This window comes from Gracilinanus agilis, chromosome 5 (genome assembly GCF_016433145.1).
Source record: "Gracilinanus agilis isolate LMUSP501 chromosome 5, AgileGrace, whole genome shotgun sequence".
Lineage (NCBI taxonomy): Eukaryota > Metazoa > Chordata > Mammalia > Didelphimorphia > Didelphidae > Gracilinanus > Gracilinanus agilis.
In genome coordinates, this window is record NC_058134.1 from 50275283 (window position 1) to 50298864 (window position 23582).

The 23582-nt window shown below is 35.7% G+C and overlaps 1 protein-coding gene across 1 annotated transcript in view; it reads right to left on the bottom strand.

The window, feature by feature from the left end:
* Window positions 1-23582, bottom strand: part of AKAP9 (A-kinase anchoring protein 9) — a 189301-nt gene that overhangs the window by 102444 nt on the left and 63275 nt on the right. Inside the window, exons 6-8 of the mRNA XM_044678911.1 lie at window positions 14399-14554; window positions 9349-9546; window positions 2641-5076 (exon numbers count right to left, since the gene is read on the bottom strand). Of these exons, the coding sequence (XP_044534846.1) occupies window positions 2641-5076; window positions 9349-9546; window positions 14399-14554 (2790 nt within the window). The remainder of the gene's footprint in view (window positions 1-2640; window positions 5077-9348; window positions 9547-14398; window positions 14555-23582) is intronic.

A 23582-nucleotide genomic window follows, 5' to 3' on the forward strand; every position in this document is an offset into this window, starting at 1 on the left:
ATCAGCAGAGCAGAGAAGCCCCTTCAGCGCAGAATAGCCCAAAACTACAGATCCAGCAAATAATCAAGAGGAACAAGATTACAGCCAATTACAGGGGGGAAAGAAGGAAAAAATATGAGTAAACAACAGAAAAAGAAAAAAGAAATTACAATCAACAGCTTCTATCCAGGAAATGAACAAAAAGCAAATGGATCAGAGGAGGACCGAGGAACACCAAGAAAAAACACAGAAACTCTAGTGAAATGGACACAGGCTTTGGAAGAACTCAAAATTCAATTAACTCAAGAACTCAAAAAACAATCAAGAGAGGCTGAAGATAATTGGGAAAAGAAAATACATGAACTTAAACAAGAAAATAGTGTCTTGAAATCCCAAATTGACCAGCTTGAAAACAAGGCAATGAAAGTGAAAGATGACCCACAAAGAAAATCAGACCAGAAGGAGAAGGATGATCAAAAAGCCAGGGAAGAAATTCAGTCTTTAAAAATTAGAATACAACAACTAGAAGCAAATGACTTCACAAGGCAGCAAGAATCTATAAAACAAAATCAAAAGAATGAAAAAAATTGAGGAAAATATGAAACACACCTCATTGACAAAATCTCAGATCTGGAAAATAGATCAAGAAGAGACAATTTAAGAATTATTGGACTACCAGAAGATCATGACAAAAGGAAAAGCCTAGACATCATCCTACAGAAAATTATCCAAGAAAACTGCCCTGACATTCACGAGCAAGAGGAAAAAGTGGAGAATGAAAGAATCCACAGATCAACTCCTACATTTAATCCCCAACTGACAAAGCCCAGGAATGTTACAGTCAAATTCAAGAACTATCAGACCAAGGAAAAAATATTACAAGCTGCTAAGAAGTCATTCAGATACTATGGAACCACAGTTAGGATAACATGGAATCTGGCTGCATCTAGACTGAAGGACTGGAAGGCATGGAATATGATATTCCGGAAAGCAAGGGAACTAGGCCCACAACCAAGAATCAATTACCCAGAAAAACTGACTATATTATTGCAGGGGAAAGTATGGTCATTTAATAAAATAGAAGACTTCCAGCATTCATAAAGAAAAGACTGGACTTAAGCAGAAAATTTGATGTCCAAACACAGAACTCAAGAAAATCACCAAAAGGTAATTAAGAGAGGGTGGAAAAAAAACAAAAAAAAAAAATCAAAACTTTTTTTAAGGGTCCCAATAAGTTCAAATGATTTGTATTTCTATAAGAAAAGATGATATTAGTAACTCTTAAAAATTGTTATTATCATCAGGACAGTTATAAGAAGTATACTTACTGGGAATAGTGACAAACTGTATAGGATGAAATGTCAAGATATATACACATGTATAAATATATATAAAACTAGAGGTAAAAAAAAAGAGGATAATATACAATGAAAATACTGAACAAAGATATAGAATTTTAAGCATACATTGAATGTGGAAAACTTGGACTAAAACCAGAGTACCACGTTGGAAAGCTACACAACAGAAATAGGAATTCTGAATTTCTAAGACCATATGATTTGGAGCTTTTTAGAGATAGTCAATGTGGATTTAGTAACTCTTGATCAATCTATACTAATGGATAAGAATACACTATTAGCTCACAGAAATCTGGATTGGGAAGGTAACCACAAAGGTCATAAAGTCTAACCTCCTTTATTTTGCAGATGAGGGGGCTGAGGCTGGAAGGGTGAAGTGTCTTGCTTACAGTCATGTTGCTAATAGCAGGTTTGGGACTAGGAGAGTGAAAACAAGAACAAAAAATCCACTGGCCCAATACATTAAAATAGAAAAGTCAATTTCCAGTGCACTGAGGACCACGAACAAGAAACTGATCTGAACTTCAAGAGTCCACTAGATTGTTTGGCCTTGACCTCAGCTCTTAGAAAGCTACATAAGTCAAAAGAAGACTGACGAAGGGAAAGTGTAATAACCTACTATGATGTATTCTGTATAAATGAGCACCTTTAATTTCCTTAAGTCATGTTAAGGAGAAGGGAACAGAATAGCAATTGAAAAACTGAAAATAGAAATACTCCTACAATAATCAGAAAACTGAACACTTAAGCAGTTAGTCTTCAAATATAGGTATTTTCTCCTAAGAAGTTTTCACTCTAGAAATTTAGGTGATAAGGGGCATTTTAGGAGAAAACCATCAGGCACCAATATCTTTAAAATAATTAAATATTCAACAGATTTAAATAGTTGACAGATATCAGTTTCTTGATTATTTAATTTTCTCATACTTCTAACTCCTGTATCATTCCATAATAATTTCATAATTATGTTACTGTTCTCACTATTAAAGCTGGTAAAATATATACTGTCTAATATTTCCTTTGGTTTTATCTGAACATATAAATTGTTTTCATTACCGTTAGAATTTTTACTTTTTTCAGAGCTAATAGAACTTTCGGGGGAAATCAGGATAACTTCAAAAATATCTATATAAATCTGCCTGAAAAATAAGTTACATACCCTAATAAGAATAACTTGGATAAGGTTAATTTCATTATTCCTTTTAGAATATTAGTTCATATTTTTGTAAAGGACAAAAATCTTTTCTAAGTAAGAAGTTTATTCCCCCTGTATCCTTAATCATATATCAGTCAGTAAACATACCTGTTCAGATTTCAGAATACGGAGTTCTTGCTGAAGTTGGTAATTTTCACTCTGTGCAATAGCCAAAGATGATGATGTGGACTCGTTAGCCAACTGGTCAGTCACGGAGTCCAAGTGATACAAAAGTGAATATTTTTCTGGTTTTACCAATCCTTGTTTACATTCTCTTTTAATAGTTGCATCTTCAGATGAAATTTTACTTTCCTCTATGATTTTTGCCCCTTCACTAAAGTCTTTATTTTTTTTAAACACAAGACTGTCAGAATATTTACTTTCCTCTGTCTGAATGCCATCTTTAAAATTGCACAGCTTAAGTTTTAACTCATCCATATGTTCTGCTCGACTGTGGCCAACTATGATTTCTAGCTCTTTGCACTTTTTTAAAACTTGTTCTTTCTCTTGCTTTAAAGACTTAACTTCCTCGCTTAAGTGATCAATTTCGCCATGCTTCTGCTTTAGTTGTTCAGAAAGATCTGATAGTCTTTCTGACAGTTCTAATTTCTCTCGCTGGGTCACCTCAAGCTTTTCCATAAGTTCTGTAGTATCTTTCTCAACAACTTCGCCAACTTCAGAAATTTCTGTTGTGAAAGGTTTGTCATCTTTACAGCTTTCAGAATCTAAACTTTTAGTCTTCTCTAAAATTGGCTTAATTCTCTGTAAATTACAAAGTTCATCGCTAAGAGCCTGTAGCTGCATTTGGTATTCTGCTTCCTGTTTGCTTTTGCTGTCCTCTAGATCAGCTTTGACCTTTAAAAGACAAGCATATTCTTCCCGTAACTCCTGATAGTTAACCTCAAAATTCTTTTCAGCAAACGAGTATGTGTTCCTTTGCTTCTCAATCTCTTCATTTAGCTGATTGCATTGCTTTGTGAGTTTCTCATTTTCCTCAAGGAGTATGTCCATTTTTTTTTGCCAGTCATAGTCTTCAGACTTGGACTTTGCTGAATCTATGATAATCAAGCTTTCTTCTTTGCTAATAGGCACATATATTTTCAACATGTCTTCAAGAGCTTTCTTTTCATTTTTAAGAATGTTGTTCTCAGCTTCAAGTTGTGTAAATTTTTCTTGAAGATTATCTTCTTTCTCTTTTATTTGTTTCTCCAAAAATTCAGTTTTAAGTTGTAACTCCTGTACTTCTTGTTCAAGTGTGCCTTTTTCCTTTTCTTCCTGTCTGAGTACTTCAATCTCTTTCTGAAGTTCACTGATTTGAAGGGTCATCTCTTCTGATTGTGAATTTACAAGAGATTGCTGTAAATCTTTCAGCTTTGAAATTTCTAAAAGTAATTGATTCTGCTTAGTTATTAAATTGTCCTTTTCAAATTGCATGGTTTCTATTTTTTGACTCATTTCACTGTGTAATTCCTCTATCTGCTGTTTATAGTGAATACCTAATTTATCTTTAAGTTTTTCTATATTTATTTGATGTTCAATTTCTAAGTCTTTCTGGAGTTTAGAGAGCTCCTCTTCATGACTGAATAGCAGCTGAGTTCTCAGTCTTTCTAACTCAGCTTCTTGAGACTCAGCCATTCTGTCCAACACAGCATTCTTTTCTTTCTCTAGCATTTCAAGCTTTATCTTGTAGTTGGTAACTTCAGCCTCGTGTTTTAATTCTAACTCCTTCCTGAATTCAGATGCAGAAACAATCTGAGCTTTCAGATCTTCCACACCGCTAAGCAATCTATGTGCTTCATTAAGTTTACCTTCCTGCTCAACTATTGTCTGTCTAGCTCTTTGAATTTGGTCCCTTGAAAAGCTTAATTCTTCAAAAAGGTCTTCAAGTTGTCTTTGTAGAGTAGACTTTTCTCCTGAAATTACTTCTAATTGTTCTTTTATTTTTTCCCTTTGAGAATTAGCATCTTGAAGTTTTGAATTCAATTCATTAATTGCCATATTCAATAACTGTATTTGATCTTCATTTACGGTAATATTTGGACATGATTTTAAAGTATTTTCCAGTTCTCCTTTATGTCGTGCATTAAGTTCATCTATTTGTAACACATGCTGCTTTATTAACTCTTGTTTCATCTGCACAATCTGCTGACCATACATTTCATCTAGCTCTGCCCGGAGTTGTTCCAATTTCCTTTGAGTTTCTTGTTCCATTCTCTGTATCATATCACTTTCAAATTGGCTGTCTTTATGATTTTTCTTTTGAAGTTCTTCAACAGTTCCCATTAATTGTTTTATTTCATCAGAACACTGTCTTTCTTTCTGTTTAGAATTAGTTAGTTCTAGTCTAATACTATTTATTTCTTGATTCTTTTCTATAATCTGTTCTTTGAATTCTTCTAGTAATTTATCAGTAGCTGATATTTTTTCCTTCAGTTCAAGTGAGTTTCTTTCTTCTTCTAATATTTTTGTTTTTAACTCTTCAATGATTGATTCCTTTTCCTGTAGTTCCTTTTTACTTGAGTCTTCTTTTTTATTTTGTTCCCTCTGAAAGTAAGAGAGTCTTTAGTTGATGGCAACTTAATAGTGTCACAAGTAAGTCACTTAGGTTTGATATTAAAGCATTCTCCTTTAATTTTCTATTACACTGATTGCTTTTAATAATATTTAATAATAATTTTAATAACTGTTTAATAATTGCTTTTAAATTTGTATCTAACAGGTCCAAATTGATAAACTTTTATTTTGAAATTTCTTAAAAGATAAACAAACACTCTGCATGCACTGGATATCCAGTTAGGAAGGAGATCAACAAGCATAACCATATAGAAGGACAGTATTCTGCATGACTACTAAGGATTGCTAAGGATAAAAAGGCCCTGAGTTACCTCAAATCTACTACTGGCTTGGGTGTTAGAAGTGATGTAGAAGTGATTCATGGGAAAAGGATGGAGAAAAAATATATTCATAGAGCACTTGGCAGTATGTCTGAACCAGAAGCTACTTAACTTAACAAAACTACAAGTCTAGTCTAGGACAAAAAAAATATCCTACCTACCTTAGCAATTCAACCTCAGAATTTTGGTTTAAATAGAAATTTGGAGAAAGGGATAAAACTTTTTCCTGACTTCAGCTCAGGACTCCGTTGTAGAGTCATGGATAAAGGGAAGAACTGTGCCCAACAAGACAACTGATGCTACTATGACTTAAGGACTAAAACCACTTGAGTTACACTACTATTTATCTATTTTTAAAATGAAAAATGTTCACGCTGTTAACTGATGTATAACTTCGGCATTTACAAATTTCATATAATAAAATCATTAAATCAATACCAGCTAATTGGGAATAGTTGAAAATTTGATACAATCACTACACTGTAATTAAAAGGAAAGGGAATAAAAATTTCAATAGCATCCATTATGTGCCAACCACTGTGCTAAATGCTTTACAAATATCATCTCATTTGATAGTTAAGTAGCTGACCTAATAGTTTTAAAATATAAGTAAAGGATAATCAAGCTAATTAACTAAAAACCCATTTTTAGTACCTCTTATTTTTTATTTTGAAAGGTTTTGCTAAATCCATTTTTGATACTGAAATAGTACAGCACTGTGACTGAAAAGTAAACCCTCATTTTTACTTTCTGACCAACTTTCACAAAGGAAAGTAAGGTACTGAAGTTGGGATGTCAAGTCCTGTCTTTTCTTTCTTTCAGCCTTCTAGTTTAAAACTCTTTTCTAAGGAGCAATGACAGTTTCAGGAAGCACACTAAGGCAGGGGGACAGTGAAAGACAAGATAACTCAAACTGATTCAAATTTAGGGTCATTTGCAACTAATAATTGGCTTCAATCATAACTTAAGCAGAGATTCTATAAATACTGGAATGTTAGTGTGTCTATTAACAATTATTTAAAAGTAGCAGCATCCTAAGTACTACACTGGTACTCAAACAAAATATCCTCATATCTTACAGAATGCAGAGAAGTCTCCTTCTACTAAAATTGTAACAAGAGAACAAGTCCAGAAATTAGTTTTATTCAGTATAGGACTCTATAGAAGTTAATAAATTTATTTCAGAAATATTCTTAAACCTAGATATACCACTATCCGGGGCCATAAGTTGCAGAGATGATGATAATCTGATTTAATATATAGCATATTTCTTCACTGGGGCATTTCCTATGTTAATGAAATTCACAGGTCCAGTTTCTATCCTATTCATGCACCGAAAATGCTCTACAGCTTTTTTCTCAAAAGTCCCAATTTTAATAGGAAATATGGCACAAGAAAATAATTTGTCATCTTCTCATCCCAATGCTGTAACTCCTCAAAATTTCTTTCTTTTTTTTTAAAACCCTTACCTTCCTTCTTAGAATCACTGTGTATTGGTCCCAAGGGAGAAGAGCAGTATGGGCTAGGCAATGGGGGTCAAGTGACTTGCTCAGGGTCACACAGCTAGGAAGTGTCTGAGGCCAGATTTGAACCCAGGACCTCCCGTCTCTAGGTTGACTATCAATCCACTGAGCCATCTAGCTGCCCCCAAAATTTCTCTATTTTTAAAAGACAATACCATGCCAAGTCAATTTAAAACTTATCAAACTGTGATCTACTTGAGTGCAGGGGCTGTTTTTGTCTTATTTTTGGATCTATAGATGTCCAGCTTGTAGTAAATGCTTAATAAATTAAATGCTTATTGACTTGACTTGCCTAGATGACAGAATGTAAGCTCTTTGAGAGCAAGGAATATTCCTCTTTATTTCTGTGGCACGAGGTAGGCACTTCATAAATGTGTATCGAACAAATTAATTTCAAAAAATAACTAAATGGTCTCCTGACTTGAAGAGCCCCTTCCAGTTCATTTTACATACTGTTGCCAGTAAAATCTCTGTAAAAACTTGCTTAACAAATGAGCATGGTAGGTACTTGATGCCTGTTTCCATTCCTTCTCCTTCTGTGCTGCTTAAACATTTTCAATGGCTCTCCACCGTCTACCAAAGAAAGCTCACATTCTAGGCTTGGCCTCTCTTAGTCTTTCCTGACACAACAAGCTGGGCTCCAGGAAAACGGAGCTCCATCTAGTTCTCTCTTCTCTTTGTTCTGGCTGTATCCTCCCCCTGTACCTGGCACAGAGTACACAAGTAATGGAATTCCTCTCTATAGCTGCCTACTGGAATGCTTCTGGTTCTTTCAGGGTGAGGCCAAACTAAATCTTCCTCCACGGAGGCTTCTCTCGCTGCTCCTCCGATAGCATAATTTTTCATTTTTCATCTGGCATGAATCACCTTCTTCTTAGGTTACTATTACAGTTTTTAGTTATTTCTAGGGTCTTAGATGCTTGAATACAAGGACTGTGGCATCATTTAGCTTTATACCTATCCTTAGAGGCATATTTTTCAAAATTTCAAATTTCAAAATTTACAGAGTAAAATGTCTATATGATAATTCCAAAATGACAATTTCATCTCGATATGTTTTTCCTAATTATTTAAATAACAAGACTTGTCCTGATCATTGTTTGTTTCTCTGGCATTTATATGTTAATGATTTCCAGAATTTCTGGGCTTTTAAATTATAATTTTTGCTTAATTTCAAAAACTCTCTTCCAGTTATCTAGCCTTACAAGCTTTGTCTCAGTCTTTGACCCCTCCTCATTCATCCTCACTGCCCATATCGAGTTAGGTCCAAGTCCTGCTGACTGCAGGTGCCTAGAATCACTTGGATTTGTCCCCTTCTCTCCACCTGCCATTTCTCCCTCTTCTTTCAGTAGCTTTCTAACTTCCACACTCCTCTAATCATTTTGCTAAAATGCAATTCTGACCATGTTACTGCTCTACTGTCTCTAGACCTAAGCCCTCACTCCTGGACCATCCAGATGTACTGGACACCCCTTCATCCCCGACAAAAGACCTGCTTGCTGATTCTTCTTTAATGACATTCTGCCTTTTGTCTCCATCTCACATAGGCTGACCTCCATGCCAGCTTCTAGCTTCTGCCTCTTAGAAAGCTGACCTTCTTTCACTTCTTCTCCAATGTTCACATGGGATCTCCTATGTAAGATCTATCCTGATGACCTTCCCCTACCTCTTGAAATTATGTTTTATTTATTTTGGATATATTTTGTATTTAGCAGTGTTTCTGTTTCTCCCCCAAACAGAATATGTTCTCCTTAATGAAAGGGAATAGGCTGTTTCATTTTTGTCTCTACAGTTCTAGCGCCTATCACAGTGTCTGACATAAAGTAGGTCCTTAATAAATGTTTATTGAACAAATAAATGATGTTTTAGTTGATCTTTAAATAAAAAGGAATAAAAATTTTTCTTTGAGCATTTTCCCAGAATTTTATAATATGCCTCGAAAAAATAAGAGATCTCTGAAAAAATAAGAGATATATCATAATAACAGGATCAGAAATCAGAATCTATACAGAAATATTATTAATGTATAGTTTCGCTCTTAATGTAATTTGCTTAAAATACTGAATTATAGCATGGGTTTATTATGTTAGATCTTTTCCAGAGGTCTTAATCATGAAACCTAGCAGAAGGACCTTATTACCACAAAGGAATTAACTTATGCATTAGAACCCAAAACTTGCATTATAATAATGGGCTGTAAAAAGTTGCAAAATACATCATTATTTTATCTATGAGAACTTTTCTTCATTATAAAGCTTTGTGAGTCATTTGCATAATAATGATGAAATGAATGTTTATTTCTAATGCTTTTAAAATTAATTCAAAGGGAGATAAAGATTAACATAAAGTTAATTGTAAGCTACAAATCTTTTGGTAGACTATCATTAAAAAGAGCTTACCATCTCATAAGTTCTAATTTTCTCTTGCAATAAATTAATTTGCATTTTGAATTCTTCTTTCTTCTTTTGATAATCTTCTAATAGATGGTCTTGTTCTTCTAGCTGCTGCTGATGAGTGAGAATCTGTTGTTTGGCTTGAAGTAAATCTGCAGCTGTGTTACTATGGCTGCTATTTCTCAGAGTTTCACTAGCCTGTAACTAAAATATAAAAATATGCAAAGGGCAAAAATCATGGCATTAAGAAAATGTTAGTAACTACATTTGCACAAAAAAGTGAAGAAAAGGAAAATACTTTTTTTCTTGTTACTATGATCAATACATCCCCATTGTAAAATTGGAATTTGGGAAATGACATTTAAAAGTATATATATACATATATATATATATATATATATTTTTTTTCCTATGGACACGTGGGAACTAACAAACTACATTTCCCGTGATCCAACGGGTTTCCAGTTCTGGTTCTTTGGGCATGGGAATGCCTGCATCACCACGCAGAGGACAGTTTAAATGAGAGGAAATCCGAAAGTAAATCCTCTTGGCTAGCAGGCTCGGGGAGAGATGAGAGGTAACAAAATGGAGGCGGCAGTTTTGAATTCTTACTGGCGCATGGTCTAATGACTTTATCCCTATTCAGCATGGCTTTAATTAAAATACTAATTTCTATATTTATATCAGTCTTTATAATTTTTAATCATAACACCATACACACATACACAGAATATACTTCTAAAAAAAATCCCATCTTGACCAGGATGAGAATCATTTAATAAGGTATTAATTGTTTAACAGGAAAAGAAATGCCCTTACACAAGTTACATTACCATCATGGGGCAGAAACTGGAAATCAGCTATGAAAATATTCAACCTGGACCAATATTTGGTGAAAGGTAGATCTGCCTTGATCCCCTTAAAGAAGTCTGAACTATGTCCAAACTCTCGGTAGCCCCATAACTTCCTAGTTAATTAACTATGTAAGTTATAAGAGTTCTTGTAATAAGAGTATGTGAGCTATAGTCTTAAAATGAGATTTCAATACTAGACAATAAAGCACATATATATATTTTTTTTAATTTTATTATCTTAAATCCCAGAGGCATGTGAATAATGTATCAGAAATAGGACTCTTTATATTGTTCTTTTTTTTTTTTTTTTAACCCTTGTACTTCGGTGTATTGTCTCATAGGTGGAAGATTGGTAAGGGTGGGCAATGGGGGTCAAGTGACTTGCCCAGGGTCACACAGCTGGGAAGTGGCTGAGGCTGGGTTTGAACCTAGGACCTCCTGTCTCTAGGCCTGACTCTCACTCCACTGAGCTACCCAGTTGCCCCCGAGCACATATATTTTTGCTAGTTTCTTCCAGACTGCTTTCCAGTTTTCCCAAATTTTTGTTGATGAGTTCTTACCCCATTATCTGGGATCTTTTGGTTTATCAAACACTAAACTATTATGTTAATTTGCCTCTGTATAGTGTGTCCAGTAATCAACCTATTTCTTATCCTGTACTAAATTGTTTTGATGACTCCTCTTTCTGATATAGTGTAAGACCTAGTACTATTAGGTCCACTTTCTTCTCACTTTTAAAAATTAATTCCCTTGATATTCTTGGTCTTTTGATCATCTTGACTTTTATTAATATCATTTTCTAGTTTTATAAAGTAATCCTTTGACGGTTTGGTTGGCATGGTACTGAATAAATTAATTTAGGTAGTATTGTCACTGTTACTGTTTTGGCTCAGCTTACTCAAGGCCAATTAATATTCTTCTAATGTCTAAAGGTGTTTTGTAATGAAGTTATGTTCATATAGTTCTTGTTTTTGTCTCAAAAGGTATTCAATGCTGTCTGTATTTATTTTAAATGTAATTTCTCTATTTCTTTACGTTGAATTTTGTAGGAACCATACACAAAAATGCAGATATTTTATGTGGGTTTTTAAAATATTCTAAAAATCTCCTGAAATTATTAAATTTGTTTCAATTATTTTTTCATCGACTCTATAGGGTTACTTAAGTAAAGAATAATATTATCTGCAAAAATGATCATGTTTCTTCTCTTATTGCTCTAGCTAGCATATCTAGCATCCTGTTGAACAGAAACAGTGAAAATGGACATCCCTGCTTTACCCCTAAGCTTAAACTAGAAAGACGGTCTCTAGTTCCATTACAGATAATGCTGACTGTTACAGATGAAAGACTCTTCCTAAGTTTTCTAGTTAACATAACTGGGTGTTGTATCATGTCAAAAGGATTTCTTACACCTACTGATATAGTAGATGATTTTTGTTATTAATGTGATCAATTATGTTTGTAGCTTTCCTAACACTGAATCAGCCCTACATTCCTGGAATAAATCCAGCTTTGCCAGACTTTATAATCTTTGTGATATGTTGTACTCTCTTTGCTAATAGTTTACTTATATTTTTTACATCAATATTCATTAGAGATACTGGTTTAGTTTTATTTCTAAGTTCTGCCTCTCTTTAATGTATGTATCAAGACCATATTTATAACGTATAAGGAATGTTAGAACATCTTCCTTTCCTATTTTTTCAGTTTACACATTAATGGAATTAATTATTCTTTAAGAATTTGATGGACAGTTGCTTTTCTTTTCCTGGTAGAGAGCAAAATAATATTACTAATAACAATATAAAGAATTTGTTTTTGTGATCCAATTCTCTGTGTGGAATACCAATATTAAGAGATGTATGGCAAATAATACTGTATTTTGCTATTGTGTTCATATGTTAAAAGAATATAGTAAAATTTGAAATAAGCTCATCAAAAATTTTTTTAAAAAAAGAATTTGATAGAATCTGCTTATAAACCTTTTCTTTGAAAATCATTTATGGCATCTTCAATTTTTTTCCTAAAATTGAATTATCTTTCATTTTTTATAATATTAACTTGGGTGTTTTATATTTTTGAAAATATCTTTTAATTTCATCTATATTGCCAGATTTATTGGCATATAATTAAGGAAATTAGTTCCTATAATGTATTTCTTCTTCCTAATGGTTTATCTGCTTTATTTTTTAAAATGGCAGCTCCTAGTTTTACTTAGTAATTCAATGATTTTTTTTTGTTTTTAATTTTGTCAATCTCTTCTTTGATTTTCAGGATTTTTATTAGTTTTTTTTCTCTCTTTAATTGATAAGGTATTTAGATATATGAATTTCCCTCTAAGAACTATTTTGGCTATATTCCAAAATCCCTGTGTATTGTTTTATTATTGTTCTTACTATTAATGAAATTGCTGATATTTTTCTATTTCTGATTTTTAGTCTCTGTTTCAAAGGCCTTTTTTATTAAATATAACTGGGGACCATAAAGATAGTTAACATTTCTGTTTATATGCATTTCTTTGTGAGATTTTTATGCCCTAATAAATGGTCAATTTTTTGTGAGGGTGCCATGAACAGCTGAAAAAGAAGCTAATTCTATTCTATTTCCATTCAACATTCCTTAGAAGTCTATATTTAGCTACCATTTCCAAAATTCTATTCAGTTCTTTCATTTCATTTTGGTTAGATTTATTTAGGTCTTAAAGGGAATAAATTGAACACTCCAACCTTTATAGTTTTACTGTATTTTTCTCACTATTAATTCATTTCACTTTTCCATTTATAATTCAGATATTATGCTATATATATATATATATATCTGTTTAGTATTGGCATTTAATCAATGCCTATGGTATCTTTCACCAAATATAGTTTCATATCTCACTCATTAAGTCTATTTGTTGTTGCTTTGTCTGAGATCATGATTGCTACCACTGTCTCTTTTACTTCAGATAGATGAAGCATAATCCCTTATTTTAACCCTCTATGCATCTTTCTTTTTGAAGTGTTTCTTGAAAACAACTTTTGCTGGGCTCTCATTCCTAATTCATCCTGCTATCTTCTTCCATTTTATGGTTGAAGTCATTCAATTCACATTTATTATTATAATTGCTAATTGTGTATTTCTCTGCATTTATTCTCTCATAATTTTCCTTCTCTTTGTTTCCTTTCCTGTCTTTAAGAGTTTGGTTTGCTTAATTAGTCCTTTCTATCCCTTCTCATTCTCTCCTGTTTCCCTGATGAGTAAAATGCTTCTTCATCCAACTTATGGTGTGTAATTAAAAAAAAATTTCATCAATTATCAAGGAAACCATCATCATGAAAAGGGTTCCATGTAGTCATTAATACTATCTCTGCTTATTAGAATTAACTAGTATATCTTTATATGTAGATGTTTTATAATTTCTACTTCTCCTCCTTCTCCTCCATACATATTCACAACACACCACTTCAAATACAAATTGCAAATGAATGCCTAGGGAGATTTTTGAAGAGGAAAGACTATTCATTAGTCTTATGTGCTCAGAGCTTTTTTTTTGTTCTAGGGAATCATTATTATTATTATTATTGCCTAAAGAATTATTTAGCCATCCTACTATTTTGAGGATAAAATTCAGTGTCAGCCAAAGAGGCCATTAGCAAACAATGGCAACATAAATCACTGAACTTTTGATCTTCTGTAATCCTAGAAAAGAAAAACAAAAGGAGAGAGCAGAGGAACCAATACCAGGGAAACCAGCAAGGAGAATATTTGGTTAATCTAATTAATTAATTATCATCTGCAATTTCCCATATATAATAACCCCAAATATACAAATGTTATTGTGTTATTGGAAATTTTGGGGTCCTTGAACTACATTTCCCATAAGCCCACTGGCTTCCTGTCATTATATACTGACATAGATTAGTATAAAATTGAGGGGTCTGGCGTGGCTCTTTCTCTTTCCTCCCTATGGTGGCATGGTGGAGTTGGGAACAGCAGGCTGTTTGAAGAGCCTAAGCTAGCATGGCAAGTGGTTTCATTTTCTAGGGATTACTAATAAATCTTACAAAACACATAATATTTTTAAAGTTATCATTATATATTCATTTCAATTTTTACATTATGTGTACAATGAACATAGTGTTTATCTTGAAAGACACAAAGGTTATAAAAAATAAAATATTATCAAATAATAAAAATTTACCAGCAATAAGACTTACATGTTGGAACTGAATTTGCAACTTTTGGCTTTGTTCTGTCAGCTCTAAAAATTCTCTCATAGTCTCATCTTTTTCTCTTCTTGCTTGTTGTAGGTTAGCAGTAAGTTGGGTTATGATGCCATCTCTTTGCTTAATTGCAGCTTCAAATTCTTGAAGCTATAAAAAAAAGTGAAAATGGTAACAAAATAAAAATTTTAAAATATATATATAGGTTAATTATAAATAAAAATGATATATAATTTGATGTTCAAATATACTAGATTCTAAAATAGTACTTGAACAGGCATGTCCTTTTTCTTTTTTTAAGACTGATTTTCTTTCTCTCTACTGGGCATTGTATAGTAAGTCTATTTTCAGATGAAGACATCCAGAAACCAGAAGTGAGAAGCAATCAAAAAAAAAAAAAAAAAAAAGAGGCTCTCAGAGTAAAGAAACCAACAAAGTAGAAACAGCAGGAAGAAAGGCTATCACAGAAGCAGACTAACTAGGCACTGTCCCCATGCACATTTGGAGCAATGATTAGGGAAATGGCAGAGAAGGGAACAACAATCAACAGTGCTCGATTCTACAGAGAAGTGAAGAGGACAAGAAGGACTGAAATATGGTCCCTGGGAATCTCTAAGTGAATAGTATCAGTAGTGTGGAAGCCAGACTTGAAAGGGCTCAGTGGAGACATGGAAATAGCTTTTTCAAAGTCTGGCAGTAAAAGGCAAATGAGAGACAACTTATTAGTTGAACTGGGTAGAAGAGTCAAAAGAGGTTTTTCATGTGCTTTTCTGTCTTCTAAAATGAAGGACACTGGATTTAATTGACCTCTTTCTTGATGTCTCATGGTTCCCAATGTGAAAATATTATTATAAAATGCCAAAGATATAACTGTAGAAAGAAATGATTGGGACAAAGGAATGAATAGGAACTGCCTAGAAGTGGCCTTAAAATTTGCTTTCTTAGGAGAAATAGTTCACATTATATATAAATAGTTTCCAAAATATTTTACAGAGATGATTTCATGATAAAATAACCCTGTAAAATAAGTGTTATTATCATCCTTACTTTACAGACAAGGTAACTGAGGCTCATAGTAGCTAAGACACCTGCCAAGGATTACAAAACAGATATGATGCTCATCCACAATACCATGCCATCTCTTGCTTTTGGACATTTGCTTAATGGTAATTTTGGACATAATGGTAAAATGTTAAGTTGTATAATTTGAGAACATGTTATTTATTCAAAACCAATAAATGAACCCAACCTCGAAACTTTTTCCTAAATGATTTTTTAATCTCTAGAAAGTCTTTACAGTTTCTACTAGTATCTTTAGGCTTGTTAACATTCAGACATTATCTATGATATTTGTATCACTAATGAATCTATTTGTGAACCTGAACACACTTGAACCTGAACTGCATTTTCATAGGAGCATAAGTCTCCATCATTTAAAGAAATGGTGACTCTCTATTAAGGTATTCTTATGTCCACAAGGTCTTGTCTAGTAGCACATTTTTAAATGGCCAGGGATATTATTCTCTCATGCTGCATGAACAAATTTTATATACATTACAAACATGTTGGGTTCAAGATGTCAAGAACATACCTACAGTTCATTTGAGATTCAGAAATAATAGACTATCTTCTGGGAAAATGTTCATAGAACAGATAGAAAAGTAGGGAATAAGTGATGATACAATTAGGTGAATTTAAAACTGGTTGAACATTCTGGAGTGGTGATTAATATAATAGGGAAATATCTAGTGGCTCTGTCCACTTCAGGCTCTGACCTTGGCCCTGTTTGATTAAAATACTTAAACAACAGTTCAGAGGAAGATATTTTGTTTATCATATAAGCAGTGAAACAAAATTGGGATAGATAGTATGTTGGATGGCAGAATTGAGGACACAAAAGATCACAACAGATTGGAACCATGAGATAAAAATAAAAAAGAAATAGACATAAGGTCTTGAATTCAGGTTAAAAAACCAAAAACCAAAAAAACCCAAAAAAAAATATGATGAGGGAGATGAATCTCGACAGAGTTCACATGGAAAAGGCCTCTGTGTTTAGTGTACTTTAAAGATCTATGAATCAGCAATAATACACAGTATACAAAAAATAAAAGTAATACAATTTTAGAATGTATTAACAAAAGTATATATGTCATTCTAGCACCCTAATAGTTAAGTGAAAGAGATTCCTCACCAAATTAGCTTTAGTATGAATTTGGGAGCCACGGAAACTCCTGAACACATCTAATTAAGTTATGGACAGGTTGTAATCCTTTTTGTTAGGCAGAAGGAATATCTATGTTTGTGAAATCGCACGTTATTGAAATATTACTAACATAATAAATGACATCGCCCCATCATATTTGATTCTTCCCTTTCCCTTATACCCACATTCAAACAATTTTCAAGCCTTGCTGGCTGTAATTCCAAACTCTCTCTTGGATCTGTCTTGTTGCCCTCTCACGCCAATCAATTAGCATGTAATTAAATGCCCTGGGTGTGTGGGATACAAATATTCTCATGATAGTTCTGGTCCTCAGTTTCTCCCTAAGCTACTGAATAGCCTTCCACATGGTGTTCTTACACCCAGTCTCCCCAAAGCTCTGCAGAGGAAGCCTTGGTGGTTCCCTGCTGCATCTAGAATAATACACAAACTCCTGAGTCTGGATAAGGTGTCATCCTGTCCAAACACTCATCTACTTGCTGTTCCCTGGACAAAAACATCCCACATTCCTTCTCAAATTCCTTTGCTGGGCCATAATCCCTGTGCTGCTCCCTGTGTGTGGGCACAGCCCTGGGCCCTGTCTGGACTCTCTATCTTTTCTCTAAATTCTCTCCGTGTGATCTCAGCCTCTTTCATAGGTTCATCCCAATTAGTTCTAGTCTTTTTCAATCTCTAGTGGTAGGTAACATTTCCCATTGAATAACCCACAGGCATATCAACTCAAAATGTCCATCACTGAATTCATCCTATTCCCCCCCTTTCCACAACCCTCTTTTCTCCCCAACTTCCCTTTTGGAAGTCATCCTCAGCTCTTCCTCACCACTCATATCCAAAGTTCTGATAAATCTTCCCGATCCCATTTCTGCACTGTCTTTTGCTCTGGCCCACTTCTCTCTGTTTATGGAGTCACAAGTTTATGTCAGGCCTGCATCTCCTCTAACTTGAGCAACATCAATAACCTCCTAATCGGTTTCCCTCTCTCCAATTCATTCTTCTTACATCTTCCAACATAATCTTTTGAAGGGATAGGTCTTCCTGAAGTTCAGGTTCTTATAAAAAACCTTCAGGGGTTCCCTATTAGCTCTAGGATAAAATATAAACTCCTTAGCTCAGCCTGTCAGGCCCTCAGTAATACCTTTCCATCCATATTTGGTCCTCTGTGTTCCAGTGGTAGTGGTTATTTGTGATGCTCCACCCTCTGCCTTCCTCCTTTGTGCTTTTGCCCCAGTTGCTCTCATTCTGGAATGACCTCCTTGTTCCTGGCTCTCAGAACTTTTTGGCTGGGGTGCTGCCTCCCTCGTGATGCATTTCTTACACTCCCCTGTAGCTGCTAATAACCTCTCCCTCTCTGAGGGATGTGGAAGGATGAGTGGAGAAATAGGGTCTGGATATGACCTGTTATCTGGATTCCCTACTTGACCAATCCAGACTGAGGTAGTCTTTGTGTTTGGTCCTGGTCACCTGAGCCCTGAAAAGCTCTGGTACCAGCAGGTTGGTTAATCCAAAAACAACTTGACCCCTCCAGGAGGCTATTGGAAGTCATTTAGAGAAATAGAGTCTGTAATAGATATTTTATCTGGATCCCATTACAAAATCATTGTTAAATAAAACTATGTGTATGATTTTTTTCTGCACTGCATGTCAGGACGCAGACAGAATGGGCTATCTAAGGTAAAAATCTGAGACTCCTTTTTTTTTTTTTTTTTTTTTTTAACCCTTGTACTTCGGTGTATTGTCTCATAGGTGGAAGAGTGGTAAGGGTGGGCAATGGGGGTCAAGTGACTTGCCCAGGGTCACACAGCTGGGAAGTGTCTGAGGCCGGGTTTGAACCTAGGACCTCCTGTCTCTAGGCCTGACTCTCACTCCACTGAGCTACCCAGCTGCCCTCTGAGGCTCCTCTTTTGACTCATTTTCAGATCCCCACCTTTTCTTCATATTTTTAATGGAAAGCTTTGAGTCCTTAGCAGACCAGCAGCTATTGAGTTAACCATTTTTCTGCTTGATAATTAAGAAGCCTGAACTCTAAAAAATATAGTCAAGGCTGGACACAGACAAAGCTAGACAAGACTTTATCTGACCAGGTGCAGTCCTGGACAGGACTCAATTAGTAAAAATCTCTATGAAATATATTTCTGCTCCTAAAATTAACCCCCTACTAATTGGTGGTTGGAATTTGGTCTTTGACTCTGGACCCATCTCTCTACTTTTTAGACTTTAATGGGGTTTTTTTATGATTTGTGACACTTCACAGCTGTGATTCTTTCTCTGTGTTCTTTGTTTGAAACCAGTACATAATAAACTCAAAACTCCATAGCAGTTGGAGCAGATATGAGCTAAACATTTAGTCTGACTGTTCTCATTCAATCCGACGCCATTAAGCGCCACTCAGGACCCCCCAAAATATAGCACTGGCGCTCTATAGAGGGACTTTTTGCACTTTTTTCTCTTGTGTACATGTGGCGTGGCAGCGGTAGTTACAAAGTGAAATGAGACTCAGACACAGACCTCTGGTTCATTTGGGCTCCTATGAGTGGAAAGAAGAGAAAAGGCACAAGTGAAAGGGGACAGAACTGACACAATCTGATGTGAGGGATAGTAGACAGGTAAGGATTACTCTGAGCACGTGAATCTGGCTGCCTAGAAAGGTGATGATATCCTCAAAAAAAATGAAGATGGAAGGAAGAAGGGAGGGTTGATGGAGAGCAGAAGGTAATTAACTCAGGTTTGAATATTGTGAGTTTGAGATGCCTGTGGGTGATTTCTGTTTGGAAACAGATCCCTCACCTTTCCCCCAAGAACCTTGCCTCCTATTTCTGAAAAATTTCTGAAAAATTCTGAAAAAACTAAGTCAATTATCTAAGAGCTCTATTTCCTCCCCTCCCTATCTCACATTACTTAGATACTTTCTACCACTTTTACGTCTCTTGGATCTCCTCTTCTCCAGCAGGTTATTCTCCCTCTACCACCCCCACTCTCTTGCATTTTAATATTCAATCTCTCCCTGTCTGTTGGTAGCTTTCCTACTGCCTACAAATACACTCACCCATAAAAAATTCTCACTTGATGCACCCCCTCCTCCTGGCTATCATTCTATGCCTCCCCTGCCTTTTTATGGTTTAACTCCTTGAGAAGGCCATCTGAAAATGGTGCCTCCACCTCTCCTCTCCTCTGACTCTCTCCTCACTTTTCTGCAGCCTGATTGCCAACTTCTTCATTAAATTGCAACTGCTCTTTCTAAAGTTAAAAATTATCTTTGAATCCCCAAATCCAATGGTCTTTTCTCAATCTTCATCCTTCTTGGCTTCTCTGTAGCCTGTAACACTGTCAGTCTTTGTCTTCTTGATATTTTTTCTTTTTAGGTTTTTGTTACACTATTCTCTCCTGACTTTGCACCTACTTATCCAACCACTCCTTCTCAGTCTCCTCTGCTGGATCTTCATCCAGTGGAACGTGGGTTAGTTTCCTTTGAGTTTAAACTTGTTCTTCACTTCTTCTAAACCAAGAATGGGCAAACTATGGTCTACAAGCTGCTGTTCCTTCCTGCAGGCCTTTCAACTAAGAATACCTTTTACATTTTTAAATACTATAGAAATAGAGAGATAAGGGATAAGGGAAAATGCAAAATTATAAGACTTTACTTAAAAGTGTATAAATCACCTTAGCTCAGGCTCTAAATGGGCCATAGTTTGCCAATTCTTGCTTTAAAATACTTCACCTGACCATCACATCAGCTCCCATGGATTCGATGATCAATTCCATTCTGATGATTCCCAAATCCACTTTGCCAGCCCTAATGTCTCATCTGACCTCCAAGTCTCACATTTCCAATTGCCTATTGGATATCTCAAACTGGATGTCTCATGGGTATTTTTGAACCTAACTTGTCTAAAACAGAGCTCATCTTTCCCCCAAAGCCCTCTTCTCTTCCTTGTTTTGAGGGTACCATTCTCCCAGTCACTCAATCTAGGTATTCTTGACTCCTCTCTCTCACCCCCTCATTTGCAATTTTTTGCCAAGGCCTATTATTCCTACTATCATAATATTTCTCGAATAAACCCTTTTCTCTGATACTCATCTCCTTGCTTCAAGTTTCCTCCTCTCCATTCCATCCTCTACCTGCTTTTCAAAGTGACCTTCCTGAAGTAAGGGTCTGACTGTGTTACCCTCTAACCCTACTTCTACTCCTCAATAAACTCCAGCAGATCTCTATTACATCTAAGATGAAATATAAAATTATCTCCTTACAGTGTATGATCCATTGACACTGGATCTTTGTAGCTCCTCACACAAAACACCCTACCCTCCCAAGTCTGGACATCTTTATTAGCTTTCTGCCTGGATCCTCCCACTTCTCATCTACATCTTCTGTTCTTCCTGGCTTCCCTGAGCCAATGCCTTCCCCATACTGATTATCTCCCATATTTTCTTATGCGTCTTGCTTGTAGTAGTCGTTTGCATGTTCTCTCCTTCATTAGTCTATGAGACCCCTGAGAACAGGGTCCTTTTCTGGGGCTTTCTTTGTATCCCCAAAACTTGCACAGTGCCTGGAGCACAGGAGGGAAATGCTTGTTAACTGTGTGACTCCATGTAAGATTTATGGATAGGGGGGAGGGGTTAAGATGGCAACAGAGTAAAAAGCAACTTCTTGACCTCTCCTAACCCACGCATATAGGACTCCTCAAGAAGACATAAAAACAAATGCAGAGGAAAGAAGGGACCCCACGACAGGGCACGGCATTGAAGGTACGTGGAATCGGGGCATTTCCATGCTATAAAGGGGTGAAACAGCTCTCACGAAAACATGAGTGGAGCAACCTCCTCCACCATCCCCACACCACCTACAATGCCAAAGCCAGCAAAGTCAGAGCAAGTTTGGGGGCACCCATGAAGTCATTGGCAGCTCACCAGGGCTTGTTCCTGAGAGCAGCAAGACTTAAGACCCCCCAAGAGGCTAAAGAACTCACGGACACTGAACACAGACACTGAGCCCAGGCGCAGCAGAAGGGGCTGACATAGGCGCGGGCTAAGGTGAGGACTAAGGCGCAGGCTAAGGCGCGGACTAAGGCGCAGACAAAGGGGCTGATTCTAAGTGTAGGAGCGGACCTTGAGTGGGGACCCAGTGCAGAGAGGTGCTTGACTGTGGAAGCAGCTCCCTGAGACTGTTAAAGGAGCTTCAGGCAGAAGAACGAGCAAGGAGACCACCAGGAGGCTTGTCCCAGAACAACTAGACTTGAGATCTCAGGAGTCTAAAGAGCGCAGAAAGATCCTGGGCGCTAGCATAAAGCTGAGAGGGAACTCAGCTTACAATGGCAAGCCAGAATCATCAGGAAAACCAGAAGAGAAAGATGAAGAAGAAAAAACCTTTAACACTTGACAACTTTTACACAGAAAAAATCCAGACAACAGAGGAAACAGCAGAGGAGAAGAAACAATCCAAACCTTCCCAAAACAATGAAAACAGGTCACAAGGTCTTGAAGAGTTCAAATCAGAGATCATGAGAAAGATGGAAGAGATCTGGCAAGAAAATAACAGTTTAAAAGGCAGAATTTCACAATTGGAAAGTGAGGCAAATAAATAAAAGACGAGAAATGACCAGATTGAAAAGGAAAAACCAAAAGATTGTAGCCGAAAACCAGTCTCTAAAGGCTAGAATTAGGCAATTAGAAAAAGATGCCCGCAAATCAAAAGAATTAATTAGCAAATTGGAAACCAAAATCAAACAGCTGGAAAACAGGTCAGACCAAACTGAAAAGGAAAATCAAAACCTCATAGCAGAAAACCAGTCTCTAAAGACAAGAATTGGGCAAGTAGAAGCCAATGATCTATCAAGACAGCAAGAACAAATAAAACAAATCAAAAGACTGATGAAATAGAAAGAAACATGAAATATCTCAATGAAAAACTGACAGATCAAGAAAACAGGTCTAGAAGAGACAATCTGAAAATCATTGGTCTTCCTGAAAAAAACAGAAATTAATAGAAATTTGGACTCCATACTAAAAGGAATTATTCAGCAAAATTGCCCTGATGTTCTACAACAAGAGGGCAATATAGATATTGAAAGGATCCATAGATCACTCTCTACACTAGACACTGAAAAGACAACGCCCAGGAATATAATAGCCAAACTCAAGAGCTTCCAAGTAAAAGAAAAAAATTTTACAAGAAGCCAGAAAGAGACAATTGAGATTTCAAGGAGCACCAATCAGGATCACACAGAATCTGGCAGCCTCTACATTAAAAGACCGCAAGGCTTGGAATATGATATTCAGAAAGGCAAGAGAACTGGGTTTACAACCAAGGATCACGTACCCATCAAAACTGACCATATTCTTCCAGGGGAAAGTTTGGGCATTCAACAAGATAGAAAATTTCCAAGCATTTGCACAGAATAGACCAGGACTAAATGGAAAGTTTGATATCCAACCACAAAAATAAAGAGAAACATGAAAAGGTAAATAAGAAACAGAAGGGAAAGTAAGAAAACTCATATTTTTAAAATTTGCCCCTTTAAGGGCTTCAATAAGATCTAATTATTGGTACTCCTATGTGGAGAAATGTTATGTATAATTCTCTGTAGTGAACTCTGTTCACCATTATAGCATTCACTATTATAATAATTAGAAGAAGTATTCATAGGGAGAGGTTGGAATACTAAATGGTCTAAGATGATATGGGTGGGAGGGAAAGAGGGGGGTGAATAGTAGAGGACACCAAGAGAATCTTGAAGGAATAAGAAAAATAGGATATTCTATTATACACAAAGAGGACATAGGAAGGGGAAGGGATGAATACTATTATAAGAAGGAGAGGAAGAGAGCATTAAGAGGTAATAGTTAAACCTTACTCTCAGTGTAATCAACCCTGAGAGGGAAGAATAGCTATATCCATTGGGATATAAAACTCTATCTAACCCTACTGAGAAAGTCAGAAGGGATAAACCAAGGGGAGCA